Raw genomic sequence first — 20,975 nt, forward strand, 5'->3', positions numbered from 1 at the left:
ATATTATATAATATAATAATAATTTTTTTATCTAATTAATTACACGATCTGGCGCACACTACATTTGGCTGAGAAATTACAACAAAAAGATTAAATGAAAAGGTGGAGGCCATTGAGTCATTGGTTCACCCGTGAATTCGTTCAAAAACTAAGCACTGCTGTGTTGCTTGTATGCACAACCTAAGGATAAATTACCTTTTATTATAGTTAATTTTTTCTTGTTGACAAAAACAGACAATATTGTGTCTAAAATATAACATCAATATCACACTTTCACTTGTGCTATTCAGGACAAAAAAAAGCGCTTGTGTGATATTGCACTCATTGCTCGTGTGATATTGCATATGATACGATATGATGCGTATGATAAATATGAGACAAACTCATACAGGGGCATTTTTGCCCCAATAGCTTGAAATTTAGGGGCATATAACCGCATTCTATTGGCTTCATCATGCAGTGAGTTGTTGCCCTCCATCATGTTCGTCACCAGTCAACTGTATAAAATGACAGTTGACCTATTTAGTTGGAGACCGGGCGGGTGTTAAATGCGTTATAATTTTAAGTCCCCCCCCCCCTAATAAAATACGCAAATAAATAAATAAATAAAGCCCTAATAAATACGCAAAAAATACAAATATTTATTTTAAGGTTGATATATTCAGATGTTTTCTTACAGCAGTCCTCTCATGATTTCAGGGTATTCTTCATAATGATGTCTTGATCTTCAGGGCACACTCATGGCTTTAACTCATGTTTCATGTGATTGGCTGACTTCCGTGTGCACATGCTCCAGAATTTATAGTTAATGTTGTGAGACCAGGGATCTAAACTGTGTTGGATTTGTATAGTTTTTCAACTTGAAACTGGTTTATCTGGCAAATCTCAATATTTCATCATTTGAAAATGGCTCATGTGCATGCATTTTCTTGGAATGCTGTATGAATAATTGGCACCGTTACAGCTGTTGTGGTGCAGCAGGTGCACCTCATTCATTTTGTGTCTTGTACACATTAATGCTGTATTGGGAGGTGGATCAAGTATTAATAGATGTAATTCCCAAAGCAAGAAAGGACTCCCCTCATTCACTGCTTTATCTTGGGTCTGTTTACTGGGGGGAGGTATTGATTTATTTTGTTTTTGAGCCTTTGTTATTCTACACAAGGGCTGAAAGGTCACAGAGTGACAGAGACACACAATAGGACTCCGTCAATGGCAGACCTTGTCTCTTTTACCGCAACTCTGACACCGTAGACAGCTTTTCTTTAAAGTAACCTCAACTGTCCCACATGTAAGTAATGTTCAGGGGTCATGACCTGAGGCAGTACGAGGAGCATCGCAGCTACTACTTCCTGGAATCTAGAACATAATTTAAAATTCAGGAAGCGTGCCTGGAGGAGTGAACTGAAGCTTGGTTCCTGTGTCTGAACTTTGCTAACTCTGTCAAAATTTTGGGAGTCTGAAAGGCCTGTGGAGAGCTTTGGAAGAACAGTTGCTGCTTTGATCAATGCTGTCTGTGATAAGACACACAGAGATTGTACGATACACAGCTCAGGTTCCTCAGTCTTACCGTCCATGTCCACTGGTGTGGAGTGAGAGGAGCTCAGCCAACGTTTTCAGTTTGTTCTGTAAAAGTCGAGAAAAGAGAAATGAAAAATTCCAGGCGCCATTTTTAAAGTATCTTTATATCCGTATATGTTTTACTTTATGTTAAATTGTAAGGTGCACCACACAATGGAAACAAGATCCAACACAACAGAAAAGCCACAACACAATGGAAACAAGCCACAACACAATGGAATAGGCACAATGGAAACAAGTTACAACACAACGGAAATGCTTGCATTCTCGGCTTCTATAGAGGGTGCGTTAAAGCTATGATCTAACGAAATCCAAATTTTGGAGTAGGGTACCCTTTTTTCTTTTTTTTTTACCATTAGCCAAGTCATTTATATCAGGGGTTTTCAAACTTTATGATGCCAAGGACCCCCAAATATGATGAACCTTTATGAGGGACCCCTTCCTAAAATCCATCTATTTTTAAGTACAAAAAACATTTAAACTGTTAGATAAATAGTAAGGGTGACATTATAAATACAACATATTGTTTCCCAACTTAAATTGGCTATTAAGGTTGGATGTATAAACCTGAAGAAAAAAATAAATTTTAAATTAAAAGTAATTTGTATAAGCAACTTTCACAATAAATGCATGTAAGCAGCTTATGTACTTTGTTAAGAATACCGCCTTACAACCCCAGTGAGCGAGATAAAAGGATTATAGTGAGAAAAACTCACTAGGAAGATTCTGTAATGTATACGGCAAGAAAGGAGAGAAACATTTAGAAATGAAACCGTTAGAATATTCGGTAGACTTTATCCATTTTTGTTTTGTCTTTTTATTCTCTGAAATTTTCTGGGGACCCCTTAGAACCTTCTGGAGGACCCCTGGGGGCCCCCGGACCCCAGTTTGAAAACCCCTGATTTTTTTAGCTATGGAAATGTAAAGTGTCTTTCAAAAAGACTGGTGCAGTAAAAGCTGTTTAAAATTAGGAATATTGTTAAACCATAACCGCTTGTACGAAGCCCAAATTTGAGTTTTAAAACATCATTTACATGGCTGCGAGAAACGGTATTGTGGAATTAAATAAACAGTAATAATATGTGCAAAGTTAAAGGGTTCATAAAAAATATATTGGTACAGTAAAAACTATTCAAAATTAAAGTTTCGTTAGTCCATTACCACTAGTATAGAGCTTATGCTTGTTAGCTTTAATGCACCTTTATAGAAACGGCACCATGAAATGGGCTGAATGTGCAAAAGAATGATAATGTATTGCCCCATAGAAACTTCATAAGAATATATTGGAAATCAAAATTTGGATTTTGTTAGATCATTAGACCCTAAATCCCTCGCCTCATTCAACTCTAACAGCGCTTAATTAAAAAAGACGAAACGCCACATTTATTAAAGACGAGCTCCACATGTCAATAAGTAGCAAATTTCTGTTGTGTTGTTTTTTATTTTTTTGTGTTGTGCACTACTGGGCCACTGTAAAATTGTTTATTATTATTATTTATTATTTTAAAAGTAATTCAAATTATTGAATCACTTTATCCCAGTATGTTTTTTAAATTATTTTATTTTCCCCACAGTTACATGTACTGTATATAAAATACTCTACCGTTCTTTCTTTCTTTCTTTCTTTCTTTCTTTCTTTCTTTCTTTCTTTCTTTCTTTCTTTCTTTCTTTCTTTCTTTCTTTCTTTCTTTCTTTCTAATTTGTTACAAAAAATTCAATTTCAAATAATTGAAGTTCTTTTTAACTTTCTATAAAATATCTGAAGGATCATGTGACACTGAAGACTGGATTAATGGCTGCTGAAAATTCAGCTAAATTACATTTTAAAATACAATTTTAAATAAATATTTTATATTGTTTATATTATATATATTTGAGTTAAATAAAGGCAATCTTAGTGAGCTTACTGACCCCAAACTTTTGAACATTAGTACATATGATGCCTTTACCTTATACTGAAAACAGTGATAGACTATACTATACTGGCTGTACATTTTACAGGCACACCCCCAAAGCAGCCTATCTTGAGGGTTTTGGGTAGATTTCCTCCATGCCTGTAGACACGTATAGGGTCGTAGGGTAGCCACAAAACACAAGGAAGCTCACTACGGGAAAAAGCCTGGGAGGCCCACAGTCTTGTAAATCACCTGCTTAACAATGACTTTCTCACCCTCCTCCCACACACACAATCTCCCATGCCACCTCGCTTCCAGTGCCATTAGGAAGAGTCAAACCTCTTGTAAAACTGTAATTAAAGCAGCAGTGAACCTGCCTACATTGCTTATTTTCTCTCTCGCACCTCTCATAGCTCTCTTCTCTGCTTTCATACATATATAGTGATACATTTTTTTTCTACTGAACATCTTTTCCTTTTAGATTCCAGAAGTTTTCCTTGTACTAAAAATATGGAGCTGGCAGAGAATGTGTTGTGACAATGTGGAAAGTTTGAAAGTGTGAGAAACACAACTTTTCTGCACATATATAAATCCAAATTGTTTGCAATTATTAGTGATTGAGATGTTTTTTGTTTTTTTGTTGTGCCTAAATGTATTTTACACCAATAATACAATGTCAGTAAAAGTGTGCCATTTTATCTGAAATAGGGAAGGTAATGTTGAAGTTTGCATTCATTGAAAGCATTTTATGCATCAATGGTTTGACTTAAAATGCAGGTTTTGTTGTGTAAGAGACCATGTCATTTGGCATGTGGTAGTCACTGGTATCCTTTAAATGTTCCTCACAAAGCTGCTTGGAAGAAGTTACCTGCTGTTAGATTACAATTTATTTTCAATAAGAGGTGCGGACGGAATAGAGAGTAAGTGCAGTCCAGTGAAACTGCTGCGGATGAATGATGAGAAGTGGAGCGTGAAGCTCTAGGCAGTTGTCTGTAAAACCTCTCCAGTATGTTGTATATCAGGATCCGCCTCTTGTGTTATGGCTATATTTCTTTCATGATACGTTAAAATTGTAATCCTGTGTGTAATCCACATTTTTGATATGTCTGCACTGCAGGTGTTAGAAAGGTGAACCTGCTCACATGTTTCCTAATGCTGGCACACTGAAGGACAGGAGCTCTCACTGAGGATTGGGAATAGCTGCATTGTTTGTATTCAGAGCAGCTGCAGGTGCCCACAGCTATTCATATTCTACAGAGGGCTGTTCGGACCGCTCTCATCCCCATTCCACAATCCATCAAATGATTAATCCTCTAAAAGCCCTAAAATACATGGAGAACTAGCTTTTTTTCTTTTCACAATGTTGCTTAATCTTTTTTTCTCACTTTCTGAGTGTAAAAAATAAGGTTGTGTCCAGCTTTTCCTATGTTGTAATCCAAGGGCTGCATGGGTGATGTGTTTAAAGGGGTGGTAAACCACGATTTCACTATTCTAACTTTAGCTAGCGTGTATGTTGCTGCTTGAGCATAAACAACATCTGCAAAGTTACAACGTTCAAAGTTTAAAGCAAAGGGAGATATTTGCTTTTAAAGAAATCCATTTCTAAGAACTACAGCAAACGGCCAGTAGGCGACTACACACATTCCTCCAGGGTTGGTGACATCACCAGGCTCAATATTTACATAAACCCCTCCTCCGAGAATATTAAAAAGGGGGGGCGGGGGCGCCATTTTGTATCGCGGTGCTGTTGTGGTATAGTTAGGCTGGAGTGTTGTTGCCGCGATGCCGAGGAAACGCTGTTATATTCATCCGAATTGCAGGTCTGGGGTACTTGCTTTGTTCAGCCTTCATAGGGACAGGGGTGCGTTGCAGAGCGTTTAACATACAACATGTTATATGCACGTGTGTATGAGACAGAAGGGAACAGGCGCGTGCGGGGCTCCCGCAGCACATCTCACGGAGGAAAACTTCCACCATCTTCGGGAGTTCAATGCCGGATTTGCACAACAGCAGCTGCGTGAGACAAACGCGGCCAGTGTGTGAATGCACGACGCGCGCGGGGCTCCCTCCCGCAGCACATTTCACGGAGGAAAACTTCCACAATGTTCGCGAGTTCAATACAGGATATGCACAACGGCTTGTCCTGAAAGCTGGATTTACAAACAGAAGCTGTTTACGGGCCACAACCTGTAAGTCTGATTTATTTTTCATCGATGTGTTTTCCTGTAATAGGTTGTACATTGTTGCAAGGAAGTAAACAGATAACAACACTGTTCTGCAAACCAGTCTGTTAAATGCTCATTCATACTTAACGTTATCCGACGAACACCTAACGTTACAAACACTAACGTTAAAATCTCAACAGCGAACTTGGAATTAGTGTAAATGATTCTTTGATTAGAGCTTTTATGTGTTGTTTATCTACAGGCTTGCTAAACATGGTTCTGTGTGTGATTTGGCTAACTTACTAGTAAAGCCAGTGCTTAGTGTTTTGGGTTAATAGTTCTTGCGACAGATATTTGGCTATAATCGTTCTAAAAATACAAAAGTAACAGTGCCATTCAGTAGCGATCATTATAGATCCGCAGTCTTTACTCTTGAGGACTGAACAGGTTCTGCTCGATCATCTTCACTAAAATGTTCTGGGTCTGATTCGGGCTCAGATTGGTGTGGTTTTATTGACGCCATCGTTTCTAATACTGACCAAAGCACAGCCTCCGGTAAAGGTAAGGGGCGTGACGTTTCCGACAAACGTGCACTGCGGTTAGCGAATCACAACACACTGGGCCAGCTAACCAATCAGAGCCCATCGCGTATTTTTGAGGGACTGGCTTCATACAACCCGGAAAGCATCAGACCGTTTTACAAGGAGGGACAGAGCAGTGTAGAATAAAGGTCAAATATATGAAAAATAATGATTTTTTTTTTTAAACGAAGCATGAACACATGTTACAGTGCACCCCACAAACACAGTCAAGCCTTCAAAAGAATGTGTTTTACCACCCCTTTAATGTTTATCTCAATAGTTGTATTTGTATAATAGCTTAAAAGGATGACATATATAATAATAATAAATAGTATTATGTATTATATTTGATTTTTTGAAAAACATGGTGTGTATATTACTAGATTTTTACATAGTAGACAATGCCAGTTTGGTGATTTTATATGAATAGTGTAGAGTTTTCAAAAGTTTGGGGTTTTTCAAAAGTTGAAAGAAATTAATATTTTTTTCCCAGTAAAGATACATTAAATTGATTAAATGTGACTGTAAAAACTTTCACATAGTCACAAAAAAACAATAACATTTCAAATAAACGTTTTTTTTTTTTTACTTTCATCAAAGAATCATGAAAAAGATCATAGTTATTATGCAGCAGAACTTCAAAATTGATTGTTAGAATAATGTTTTTGGAACCCCATTTGCCTAGTTGAGAAATAGTTTGACTGATTTGTTTAGAGAGAAAAAAAAAAGAATAATTGGTGTCAAGGCATCACGACTCCTATAATCACAAACTGGCCAAATAAATAGTACAATACCCCCCCCCCCCCCCCCCCCCCCATCTGAGGGTTGTCCCCCCTTAATAATATAGTGATATATACTTAAAATAATTGTATAAGTATAAAACAATAAAAGTGTAAACAGGGCAAAAAAATGCGTTTTAAGTTTAAAAAAATTTTGTCCCCCCTCTCTTGCCGCACAGTGGTTTGGTCCATCACGCACCTCACCTACACACACACACACACACACACACACACACACACACACACACATACACACACACACACACACACATACACACACACACACACACACATACACACACACACACACACACACACACACATGTTTGTTTTTGTGAAATGTGAGGACATTCCATAGACGTAATGGTTTTTATACCGTACAAACCGTATTTTCTATCCCCTTACACTGCCCCTGCCCCTAAACCTAGCCCTCACAGGAGACTGTGCAGTTCACTTTCTGTGAAAAAAAACTTGTTCTGCGTGATTTATAAGCATTTTGAAAAGTGAGGACATGGGTAACGTCCTCATATTTCACCCTCTTTTTGTAATACCTATGTCATACCTATGTCATTATACACATTTGTGTCCTGATATTTCACAAAAACATGCCCACACATACACACACATACACACACACACACACACACACACACACACACACACACACACACACACACACACACACACACACACACACACACACACACACACACACACACACACACACACACACACACACACACACACACACACACACACACACACACACACCCAGTCCAGTGGTAGAGAACAAAGTTCTTCAGTAGTTGTGGAACTCTAGTAAATAGTCTGTCAATATTTTGTTAGTCTGTCTATTTTATTCACTTTAAAAGTGATTTTATTTCTCTTTAATACAGACGATGCTGAGTTATTAATAAATTAGCAATGACAAAAAATGATGATACATATTTTTCCATAAGTTCGATATTTTAGTGATTATTGTTTGGTAGCTTGTTGTAAGTCACCCACTACAACTAACGTGGCGATAAGCCTATGTTTGAACTGACATTAGGATAATGGAGATTTACTGCTGTGTTGGGTTTTGCTCAATGCTATGTGGAAGAAGCATGATCATTTCATAATTATATTACCGCGTGGTGAACCTATGATAACTCATGTTTAAACAACTATTGCTTTGTGTTGTTGGCCAGAGAAAATGACAGAGAAAAGAAAAACGGATAAGATCATTTTTCAGAAAAATGCCACATATCCCAATTACAATTTTGGCTGTAATATTTGTGTCACCTTCAAAAATAGCTTGAGATTGTTTACTGTCCCCCCCAACTGTTAGATGAAATTTACGTCCATGATACAGTGTTTCCCACAGGATTTTGGTGAAACTGTGGTGGGTGGACCTCGGTCCCTCTTGGGGGTCTGGGGGCATGCCCCCCTTCAGAAACTTTTGTGCATTTCAATGTTAAATTCGTCAATCTGGTGGACTTTGAGAGTTCAAAATGCAGAGCTTCAACCCATATTCAGTGTGCAATTTGAACAAAGAAAAAAGTCTGAACTTTAAAGATGACTCAACCCTCTTTTAGTTGTGTATAGTTGTCTCAGTCTACAGTATACTACATAACAGTAATAATAATAATAATAATAATAATATATATATATATATATATATATATATATATATATATATATATATATATATATATATATATATATATATATATATATATATATATATATATATATATATATATATATATAATATTAATCCTATGACAGTAATAGCCATATATTGTAAAACAAATGCAATGAAAAATGAATGAAACTTTCATACTTTTTTTTTTTACTTTTATACTTGAAAGAGGTAAACACATGAGCTTTTTTTGGACGGAAACTACATTCAACCTTTTATTTTGGCGGAAAACGCGTCTCATTACAAATCTAGCAAAATGCGGTAATTGTCAACTATGCAGATGTAAAAAATAATGCGTAACTGGTGCCTGCTATGATGGAGTTCACTGCATTAATTTAATATGAACTGAGACGCAAATAAGTCCTTCCCTAATCAATTCTGAATACTATTAGTAGTCTTCTAGTTGTCTATAATGTGAACTATTTAACTGACTCAACCGCCACTGAATGTGGTTGAAGGTCTCCTGGTTATATCGTATTCTTAACCGTACCAGCAGGATTGACTTTGAAGCCACTTAAAGGACCAACTGCTGCTCACTCAGTGGATCCTGAACTCATGTGTTTAAAATAAGAATCTCTTGCTTTATGAGACCCCTGAGTCACTCCAGGAATGTGACCCCTTTACTTGGCATGTTCATATATAACCAAACAAGTCTGTGTGCTTGACCCTCTTATTGGGAGTCTAAATTGAAACCACTTGAAGTGTGTAAAATGCACTCTTACTTGAAAGAGTTGTTTGGATGCTTCAAGACACTGACTTTTAATGGTAGTTGCCTTGAAGTGGTTTAGCATCACAGATTAATAATGAATGCGCCACACATATGTTGATGGGTAACGATTGAAGATATAGCTGATGATTACTTGTACGTTTCTACAAAGATGGGTTGATTTAACAACTTACCCCAATATATACAGCAAGCAATGTTTTTTTTATTTTTTTTTATTTATTAAATTTAAACAAAGCAAATAGCATTGGTATTATTACTTCACGTTCTCTTAAAGGATTCAAATTGTCATCACCCTGTGTGGCAGGTAACAATAAGAACAGCTAAATTACATTGTTTTATTGTCCTGTTGTTTTCCCCTTATTATATAATGTGTAATATTTTTGTCTGGTCTCTGCTGGCTTTATTGACTTTGTATGTGTAGAGAGAGACTCGTTTCTGCTCTTTATATTTATCCAGAGATTGGTGTGTCTGGACTGTCATTCGCTTACCTTATTACCAGGGCCCTAGTCTATTTACACGTTGTGTCATAACAAGACTTTATGCGAGCAGAGGACTGTATAATGAGCTTCGAGTAAGTGAACGTTTGGAGAGCAGCTACAGAATGAGAATGTTAGACACAGTAGGACAGCTCAGACTAAAAGCAGAAGTGTAGAGTTGATATTTAATGTTCGGATGGGAAGCTTGTAAAAGATGAAAATCACCACAAAATTAAATATTTTGTATAGTAATAGATTAATTGTATAGAGTAATAGATCACCCCAAAATGTTGTCATTATTTACTCACCCTCATGTTGCTTGAATAAATGGTGGTAAACATGATTTGGGCGGCATACTCCAAGTATAAGTCATACAACAGCTTTGCATGAGGAACAAGCCACATTTAAGTTGTTATTCACTGATCTTGAACTAATCTTGAACTTGAAAACTGAGTCAGATTCATGAACAATTCATTCACACCTGTTGTGAACTAGATCAATCGATTCATTGAAAAGATCCAACTCAACAGATTGATTCTTTATGGGTCTGACATTGCTGCATATAATAATATGAAGACACAATATGCAGATTATTAATGAGTTTTTTGGATTGGATTCATAAAACTTGGAATATTGCAAATATTTGAATATTTACTTTTTTTGTTATTCCTGTGGTGCTTTTTGACATTTTGGAGTTTAACAACTCCTGTCCTCATTCACTTTCATTATATTGAATGGCCAGGATAACTGATTGTATGTTCCACAGACAAAAAAAATAAAGAGAAACAACACAAGGGTGAGTAAATAATGATTGATTTTTATTAATTTTTTTGTGTTGGCTTGGGCGGTATATCGAGTTTGTACGATATATTGATATAGATTTTTTTAGAAACGATATGGAATGAGGTAATACCATTTATTTTGATTTGTTTTTATTTTCATTTTTAGTTTAGTGAATTTAAAAACAAAATCATTATTTTTGTTTTTAGATTGAAATGTTACAAATGTTAGAATGTAATTGAACCCCCTTTTTGCACATAATATATTGCATAGCCTAAATTACATTCACTATATTTGTTTTCATAGACTCCAATATCAACATTGTTTGTAGGACATCATTGGGCAAAAATATATATTCTTTTTAATAAATACAGATTTAAAAAAAAAATCCAAATAGAAAACGTTGATAATACATACCGTATAATCGCCATTTAGCCAAAAAAAATACAGAGATATGATTTTTTTGGCCGTATCGCCCAGCCCCATTTTGGTGAAATGATTCCTTCAGTACTATACATTTTATGCTGTATATTTCCTTTTAAGTTCTGATTTCTTCATATTCTCAGGATCTCATTTACCAGAACTATGTTGTTGATCAGCATCTCTGTGATGGAGAAACCCAAGACTCACATTTTTGTATTTGATCATGCATATCAAGAGAAACAACATTGTATGTTTATTTCCCAGTCTGCAGTCCCACTTTTTTTTTTAAATCGTAATCAGCGCTCGTTTAAGGAGGTTATGCATTTAAAATGCATTCTTTGCTGAGTCGCCACCTTTGAAAACTTCTAATGATGAAATTCATTACATTCCAAATTTGAGAGTGCTGCAAACCTAAGTAAACATCATACATCCTCTGGAGCAAAAGCCTTTTCAAATATTCAGTGCTCATAAATATATTTATGAGAATAGAACAGTCCTGTACATTGCATATCTTGCTTATCCTTTCTTGTTCTTTTCATTATGTTTGGTTTTCTCTTTTTGTCTTTCTCTCCGCAGTAGTCCATGTTAACCTTTCCTGGCATCTGTTCCATTGCACAACCTCCTCAAGCCTGAATCCACTAAAACGCTCTGATTACGTTCAGTTTATTTATTTATCAACACTTTTTCTGTTGACATGTTTATATGGTTCAGCAACCACAGGGCGTTCTGCAGCCTGTTTGGTGTCAGACTCTGTAGTAGAAAAAGGAGCGAATTCATTCAGGCCGACTGCAAACAGATTCAGGCTGTTACTGCTAGATAAGACATGATGCTCTTCAGTGTGGGGGTGTGTTTGTGATGACTGTTGTCTGGAGTTTGAGAAGATTTTGTTTTTAAGTACAAGAGCTCGAGTTGCATTTACAATACCTCAGCCTCTGAGGTGGAATATCTTCATTTTATAGCTTTGACACGTTATTGATGCGCTTCAACTCAGGGTTTGTCTGGAATTGCTCTCAAATGTGGACTTTCTTGGTCAAATAAGTTAGGCGCGCAGGCTTGTAAATAGAACAATTAGCTGTATAGTTTCTTTGTGTATAGTAAATCTGTGTTAGGGCAGGTGTACACAGTGGGTACTCCCAGTCTTCAGTGTGACATGATCCTTCAGATATCATTCTGATATGCTGATTTGCTGCTCAAGAAACATTTCTCATTATTATCAATGTTAAAAACAGTTGTGCTGCATAATATTTTTGTGGAAACTGTGAATTCCTTTTTTTTTTTTTTTGATTCTTTGCATAGAAAGTTCAAATGTTGCAATAGAAATGTATGTAAAAATCTTAATTTCTTTAAATAAAACAAACTTACTGACCCCAAACTTTTAAATAGTATGAAATTAATAAATTGGTCATGCACTATTTAATTTGAACCCCAGTGTGGGTTAGTGAAGCATGCATCAAGTTGATTCTGAACTTTTTTAACTCCACGAGTGCACCAATGTACAACCAATAAAAAAAAGCTGTCCCACATCCGGCTCACAACCTAAAATGAGTTTGACACCCTGGGTGTAAAGTGCCCATCCCTGAACTCTCCCTCCCTCCGGCTTTGTGCTAAAGCCATTCATAGATTTGGATTAAAATTCTTTCTCACTATCAGTCACTGAATGCTGTCTGAAATCATTCTGCAACCTCTTTCCCTTCTCATATTTAGCAGGCTGGAAGGACAAAAGGACAAAAGCAGAGAGAGAAAAGAACAGGCAGAGAGAGAGAGAGAGAGAGAGAGAGAGAGCGCGAGAGAGAGAGAGAGCGAGAGAGAGAGAGCGTATGGGTAAAAAAAAGAAGAGGAAAATAACAAAGTTTTGTGAAGCGTTGCCCCCCTCTCAGGGCTCATGCTCTTTTGGCATGATGGCTGGGTGGAGTCTTTTCTCTCTCTCTCTCTCTCTCTCTCTCTCTCTCTCTCTCTCTCTCTCTCTCTATCTCTTTCTCTTTCTCTCTCTCTCTCTCTCTCTCTCTCATTCCACTCCAGCTGCGTCTGTCTCTCAGCCCCCTCCCCCTCCAATCCGTCTGACCCTTGTCTGCATAGATGCTTGGCGAGGAGAGGGAGAGAACGAGAGTACAAAACTCTTCGCTGTGAACAGGGCAACTGCCTTCTGGGAAGATTCTATTCACTCAAACGCGCACACACACCCCCTTTACCCTGTCCTCTACGCTCGTCCACCCCCCTCTCTCTTAGTCTAGCCCCAGAGGGTTTTGTTCCTGCTCTGGGTAACTTTTTTCCCCCTCTTCCACTTCTCCGTGTGTGAGCTGTTTTGTTTTGGTTCTCTTCAGCTGGATTCCTGAATTTATTGAAGGATTCGTTGGACTGTCTAAAGCATCTCTCCTCATTTTGAAATCATTATTCGCCCCAGCGTTTTGCAGCATCCTCGCTCACCGACGGTGGAGGCGGGTTTCTTCTGTCCATGAGAGGATTACGAGCATGTGTTAGAAAGAGCGTGTGTGAGAGAAGGAGAGAGAGAAAGGGGAACACGCAAGAAGACGAGTGAGACGGAGTATATTCGTGCATGTGACCGTGGGGAAAGGATGGCTCTGTGGCTCTGAGCTGTCTCAGCTCTCACAGGACGTACTCGCATAATAAGGAACGAAAGACTGACTGACTGACAGACAAACTCCACTCACAAGAGAATATTGTTCTCGTTGGGTTTCTCCCAGAGGCTTAACCAAACAGGATTTCCGTGATGCCGGCTGAAGTGAAGCAGGTCAGTTTGGGGATTCACTCGCTCTCATCCTTCTCTTTCTCTACTGTTTGCTTTCGGCTCCTTGAGTGTGTTTGTTTTTTAAATTGCTTATGTACATTATCTTCCATTTTTCTGCTATTTAATGGTCAGGTTTTTGTTCTGGATGTGAAGTTTTTTCTAATCTCGCTTTGCTAAATAATATCAACACGTCGTATCTTGAATACTGTTGTGGTCACATGCAACGAACTGTCAACATTCAGTATGTCTATTCTTTATTCGCCTTTAATTCAGATTAAGTTGTGTGCAAAGAAGTATGTCTGTCAGTAACACTCCTGTAATGTCAAGAAGCATGAGGATAAATCTAACTATTAGGCTGAGGTAAACAGGAGGATTCCTACAGGATCTGAAAGAGAGAAAATAGTCAGATAGACGTTGGACACAGCAAATATGTGCTTGAAGTTCATAAAAAGAAGCTAGGATAGAAGATTTAGTGCTTTGCTTCCTCTGCTCCCTCCCTTCCTCCCCAGCACCGGACTCATCAGAGGTCACCAACTATTTGTTTTCTTTGTTTTGGAGCTACCACATTGCCTGGCAAAGCCGCGAGGAGATTAAAGGAATGTGCTTTTTATCGGCATGCAGGGATTTTCTAAAGACGTGTTCCCAAAAGAGTGCTGTGTCATCCCATACCGTAAAAATGTGTCAGGTTGGACAGTTAGGACACGTAAATAACAAAGAGGGACAGGCTTTGAAAGAAACAAGCAGTCTTTGTGCTCATTTGTGTTCTGAGCTAATGAATATTTTGGAAGACATTCTTACGACCTTCCGTTTGGCACTGTTAATCCGTACGCGGCTGTCTCGTGGAGGATTGCTGCGAGATAACTGGCACAGGAGAGGCAGCTGTATTTTTCGACATGCTAAACAAAACAAAGTCTGAAGGCGCCGAATTTGTAGTGTCTGCGTCCGTGAACCCCTACCTCCACAGGACGGACATTCCTGCCATTCTTTGGGGTGCGCCGCACGCTGTATCTAACCTTTGCTAACCTCAGAGCATTCCTTAAGACTAGCACCTGCTTTGGTAAGGTCAGACGTGTCACACGAGGGCATGGAGATCAAGGGGCTCTGCTTTCTGCTGGAGTGTCTGACATGGTTGATGTTGTTGTCTGTCATCTTGGTTGCTGGATAAAGCCTGTAAGTGTGAAGACATAAGTTCACTAAATAGTTACGCCACCTTTTTTGCGTTTAGTGTTTCAGCACAAATCAATGCCTGTCTTATTTAGAAACCACTCACGACCACAGATTGACCTCTTGGCACAACACACAATTTTCAGAGTTGCAAGAACGTTGTAGTAGATATTTTAACATTTTGAATCATTGTTTGTGATTTTTGAAATATTAGAAACCCTAGTGTGTGACAATTTAACCTGTTTGTGTCCGAAGAATTGTTGCATGCTCAAAGTCTACTGTGACCACTAACTTCAGGCTTTTTCTCTGCTTTAGTTTTTTTTCTTAAATTGAATTCTTTTTTTCTAACCTTTTAAGTTATGTGAACAGATAATTTTTTTACAGACTGTAATCGCTTTTCCTTTGATTGTCATAGTAACCACACAAACTTCTGTTGATTCGCCATGTGGACGTTTCACCATTGATTGTTTTTCATTAGGGCAGTATTTAAATCTAAATACATATAGCGCAAAACAGAATATGTGGTGTGTATAATGTCAAATTTGTTCTTTTTCTTTTTGTCCTTACAATGAATGTCAGTAGGGTTCAGTGGTGTTTTGTACTAGAGCCCTGCGCGGGACTGTTTTCTTCATCACGCTCCCGCCCGCACCCGCCGAATTTCTGACCATTACCGCCCGCTCCCGCAACGTATGTGTTACACTCCCGCCCGCTCCCGCAATATGTATGTCCACTCCCGCCCGCACCCGCAAAACTCTGAGAATTTATTCCCGCACAATAATAGAGATGCATTGATTTTGTGTCTTTTCCCGTCCCGCAGGGAAAAAAAACACGTATTTGTATTGATATTATTAAAGAGATTCATGGGGTTGTTTGTTTCGTTTCCCTGGCCTGCATGTAAAAAAAAAAAAAAAGACAAATACATTCAAATATAATTTCGTTTTTATCAAAAACTTTGCACATAAAAAATAGACTGCTTTGCAAAACAGAAAACAGAAAAACAGATTGAGAAACAAAAAACAGATCCCAAATTCGTTGGTCAGTTCCGACATACGTCGAACGTGACTGACTGAAAGGAAACCTGAGAAAACATGCTTCAACAGAACGTAATGTGAACACAAAATAGCAAACGGACATTTAGAAACAATCAATTTCCACTCACTAAACTTCTATGTATTGTTTGTCAAAAACACCAAACAACTTGACCTGCAGGGAGTGCTGAGCGTTTTTGGTGAGGTATGATCAAGTAGCTATGTATTTGCCAGCTGCGCAATATGTGGATACATATAACGTTATACCGCATGATTTTGCCTACCAAAACAATTGAGAAACTTCTCCAAATGTCAGACTTTCCTTGCTTAGCTTTTGTGCTGTAAATACCTCGTTTGAGGTTCTTTTCTACATCATCTATTGACATCTTCTCCATCATGTCGTTAGGCAACCTCCCTATCCCGCAGATTCCCGCTGTGTTTTTTTTAGCCGCCCATTCCCGCCCGCAGCAAAATTCAAACCGCCCGCTCCCGCGAGATTTGCGTTGGGTCCCGCGGGACCCGGCGGGACTCAATCCCAATGCAGCCCTCTATTTTGTACCCCATTGGCTTTCATTATTTAAAACATTTTTTTGGAGAAGTTGTTTTGAGAGAAGTTATTTATGGCCAAATAATATTTTTGTACTATTTATTGCATTTACTGTTTTACAGTCCCTTTAGGCCAGCAGCTCAAAGCTTGTGGAGGTCCTTCGTCTTTGATTCATGATGTAATTCATCTTGAGTGTGAAACCTGAATCTCTATAAATTAAATGCATTCATGTTAACATGCGTTACAGACACAAGACCATGAGTAGGAACTGCCTGCAATGTCTTTCCCTAACCAACATGCATTGCGGCCATGTTACAGTGACTCCCAATCCAACGAAGCTTACCGTCCTCAACCCTCAATTACTGTGGGGTGAATCAGCCTGCCCGAGTCTGAGTTAAATATAAACGCCTGATACTTAAGCAAAGGGAGGCAGTGCCATTACTGCAAAAGAGATTTAGCCTAATCAAAACTGAACCAGCCATCTATAGACAGAAAAATAATTTCTGTTTCAAAAAAACATTTACATTTCATTTAGTCTGAGTCTATTGACTTCGACCGCAATTGTACGGAGTTTGCTTATCCCTGGTGAGTGCTTATTTTAAGTTTTGCTGGTATTTCCAGAAGTTATTTGACTCTTTTATGGGAAACAAAAATGGGTTTTCAGACTTTAGTGAACTGTTTTAACCTCCATTAGTCTGTGGTTCTTTCTATTCCTCTTCATTCACCTTCCTGTCAGGCCTCTCTTTTGTAAAGCCTTGGCCATTCACTGTACCATGGCATGGATCAGTATTTGAAGACATATAGAGCAGAAGAAGCTGATTGTGACTGTGAGTGGTGCGGTAAATGTCATTGACCCAAAAGAGCTCTGGGTAATTGTGCTGGTGCTCATCCAGACTGTCAGGTTTGTAGTGCAGGGGTGGAGCAGGAGAGCATGCTAAAGAGGCTCCAGATGTCTCACTGCAACTGTGCTGCCCAAATCAGGCCATTTCAGAATCTCTGGCATGACGGAACAACGATGTGCTCCACCTCTCGAGGTGGAGTGGGTGCCAGGGTTTTGGATGAGGCGATGGCTTTAAGATAACAGCCGGGCCCTAAACACTCATCTCAGCTAAGTATCTGATGCCCTTCTGATGCCAAACTGGTGGTTGATTTTGGATTAGCAGCCTAAGCCACACTTGTGGTGGTTCATGGGTACCTGTGTAATGCTGGACGTGCCGAGATTGCTTGGCATGCTATCAGGACGTCCATCACATTGCGCTGTCCAGTAACCCATTTGGCATGCTTACTGCGTGCCCGATATAGACCTGCCTGCGTTTTCTCATGCAATGCAGAGCAGCACCAGCTGACCCTTCCATAACTCCCCTGTCAAACTGCCTCTGCTTCTTAGCTGCCCACTCAGTCTTATTCAGCCAGACACCCTCTCAGATGGATGTCTGTCCTCACACTCAGTAAGCTGTTTCCAAAAGTGCAAACGGAGAAGATTGTGTTAATGAGCTGAAAATTTGTTAGCATGAAGTGTTTAGCCTCTATACCCCTCTATGGGCCTATAATATTATTATATAATCATTCTTTTATCTTTCATAAAGCGTTGTACAATTGTGTATTCATTGTTAGACCAAAGGATTGCATTGTTTAAGAGTGATTTTGGCAAATCACTGTAGGGCAAAGTAAGTCAAATAGTGTTTTTTACTGATTATTAATTTAGCTGACAGATTTGTATATGAAGATAGTGACAAAAATAAGGATTTTGAAAAAATGTATGTTGGAGATCAGATTAATCCAGTAAATATATATATATATATATATATATATATATATATATATATATATATATATATATATATATATATATATATATATATATATATATATATATATATATATATATATATATATATATATATATATATATATATATATATATATATATATATATATATATAAATATTTTATAAGAACAGTAACATTTCCCTATCTTTTATATATATATTTTAATGGATATGTATTATTATACATATATACTGTATACAGACCTAGTAGTAACTTTTTATCAATATATTATAAATGGGGCTATTTATTTATTTATTTCACCCTTTTTCGCACACAATGTCTGCATTGCTATGATACATTAAATATTATTTTCTTTAGTATATTAGCCTGTAAGAAGTCTAACTTTATCTCTGCTAAACCATCGCATGGGAACCCAGACCTCTCTGTCCCACACAGGGACACCATCATGCCTTTCCCATGCCTGTTTACTCAGCCCCAGTGTCCTGTTTGTTTGCTAATGTTTCTTTTCCTCTAGCTTGTTAGGTGGACCATCCTTCTGTAGTTTAGATTGGAATGATAGCCCCACAACAATCCTGTCAGTAAACATAGAGGGCAGAAGGGGAGACGCTCAGGAACCGGAGACTGTGTTTGTGTATGTGTGCGTGTCCTTGAGGATAACAGGTGACGACACAGGATTAGCGGGAATAGCCCTAGACTGCCCGCACATAACTTGGGTTCTCCTATATCCAGCTCTAGCGTATCCCTCTATCTCAGCACTGAGCGAACGACTGTTAAATAAATGAGCGGGAATAGCCCTAGACTGCCCGCACATTACTTGGGTTCTCCTATATCCAGCTCTAGCGTATCCCTCTATCTCAGCACTGAGCGAACGACTGTTAAATAAATGATCAGGATTGTTTGTGTGCATGTAACAAAGAGAATAAGACTGGGATGTGTGGCCAAGGTCAAATAGTGCATATGTAAAAGTGCATGTGCAAAGCAGTTTTTGTGTATGTTTTTCTTTTCTTTAGAATAACGGCTGCCATTGGCTGATGGCCAACCAGTGAGGCCATAGGAAAGAGGGAAAGGTGCATATGTGACACTTTTGTAGGGTCTGCCATGGCAACAGGACTGGATGAAGAGCCCTCTGCCCCTGGATCTCATGATTAATGACATTGGCCTGCTGGATGCTGGCGGACAGCATTGTACCACTGTGTGTTTGCTTTTGTTTCATTAGTTCACTGAGAAAACGGCAGTTTTTCCGGCCCGTCAACTGAAATACGCACACGCATAATACAGTTCAGCCTGGCTTGGATGGTCATGGCAGCTCTGGAGAGAGCGGATGAAGAGTTATCCACTGGGGAAAGTGATAGTGACGTTAACGCTGGAATAGTTTTTTGTGTTTTCAGCTGTGTAGAAATATTTTTACAACACGAATGCTGTTCAGAAAAGATATGCTGTATGTAAACGGCTTACTGAATGTGCTTTCCTGAGAAATCCTCTCATACACTCTGAAGCAGTTGTAACTGCCTCGGATTGATAGACTAACTGTGCTTGTCGTCCTTTAGGAGACATTATCCTGCTGTTGACTGCAAGGATCGATTAAGAGCTTCAATGCAAGTTCAGTGCTCCCCCTCTCCCCCCTTACTTTTCCATTACTTCCTATAGTTCACACTTGTCCTTGTTAAAGTCTTCAGGCTACTTTGATGGTTATGTATAGACTGTTTTGCACCCCCCTGATAAGGTAAGAGGTCCCGAGGGGGGAGGTCATGTCCCTTAAACTCCGCCTCTGTCCTCCTTCCTTATGGCATCTGCAGTATTGTGCTTTACTTTCTGGTCTGTTACATTTGCAGCTTTCTTTAAGAGGCTTATGTAACAACGCTCTCAAATGGAAAGGTTGGGTTCGAGTAAAGCACTTGGTAAATATCTTTTCTTATCTATTGTTCCAGGACCAGCTTCAGCTTCAGCCTTGCTCAGTTCTGTTCTTTTTTTATGAGAAATGAAACGGCGAAGATGGTCTCCACTCAGTGAAAAAGTGGCTTGCTGGTTCTCCATCGTGCCATCTGTCTGTGATGGTCCTGAGGGATTAATGATGTCTTCTGACAGCTCTTTAGCGTGTGCTAGTCGCCACATACAGACGTGCCAGATTAGCGCTAACAGTTTGGGGAGGGGTGGCCATTTCCTGGATGTTTTTCTGTTTGTTCTGGAGTCTCATGCACTACAACATCTTATCAGGATGGATTTAGATTAATTCAAAATGTGTACTGTTCATTTGCATTCTCGTTAGCAAAAATACACAAACAGCTCATTTAGAGAAAGAAAAAATACTTTGTTTCATTTTTTTATTGATGTACTGTATATTATTAATTTTAAGTAATTAATTTATTTTAGTTTGGTTAAATGTTTTTTTTGTATTATATTATATATTATATTAATTATATTACATTAAATACATTTTATATGTAGTTAAGGTATATTTAGGTTTGTGACAGTTAATTTGTCATTAGTTAATTATGCTGACAGGTTAACGAAATTGTGTGTAAGAAACCTGAATATAAAAGGGAAAACTTCAGGGATCATAGTGATTTACTGCATTGTTAAACAGTCCAGAGAGTTTCAGAGAAGTTTT

At 38.3% G+C, this 20,975-nt stretch overlaps 1 protein-coding gene across 49 annotated transcripts in view; it reads left to right on the top strand.

Moving 5' to 3' along the window:
• arvcfb (ARVCF delta catenin family member b) overlaps positions 1-20,975 on the top strand; it is a 275,297-nt gene that overhangs the window by 127,140 nt on the left and 127,182 nt on the right. For 13 of the 49 annotated variants that reach the window (XM_079813784.1, XM_079813798.1, XM_079813805.1 and 10 more), the window contains exon 1: positions 13,174-13,840. The exons of 22 other annotated variants lie outside the window; for them this stretch is intronic. In XM_079813784.1, the coding sequence (XP_079669910.1) occupies positions 13,820-13,840 (21 nt within the window). In that variant the 5' untranslated portion in view covers positions 13,174-13,819. Of the gene's footprint in view, positions 1-13,160; positions 13,841-20,975 lie in introns of those variants that run through there. 14 more of the 49 variants (XM_079813787.1, XM_079813783.1, XM_079813828.1 and 11 more) reach the window with 4 other exon arrangements.

This window comes from Gobio gobio (genome assembly GCF_949357685.1).
Source record: "Gobio gobio genome assembly, chromosome: 4".
Taxonomy (NCBI): Eukaryota; Metazoa; Chordata; class Actinopteri; order Cypriniformes; family Gobionidae; genus Gobio; species Gobio gobio.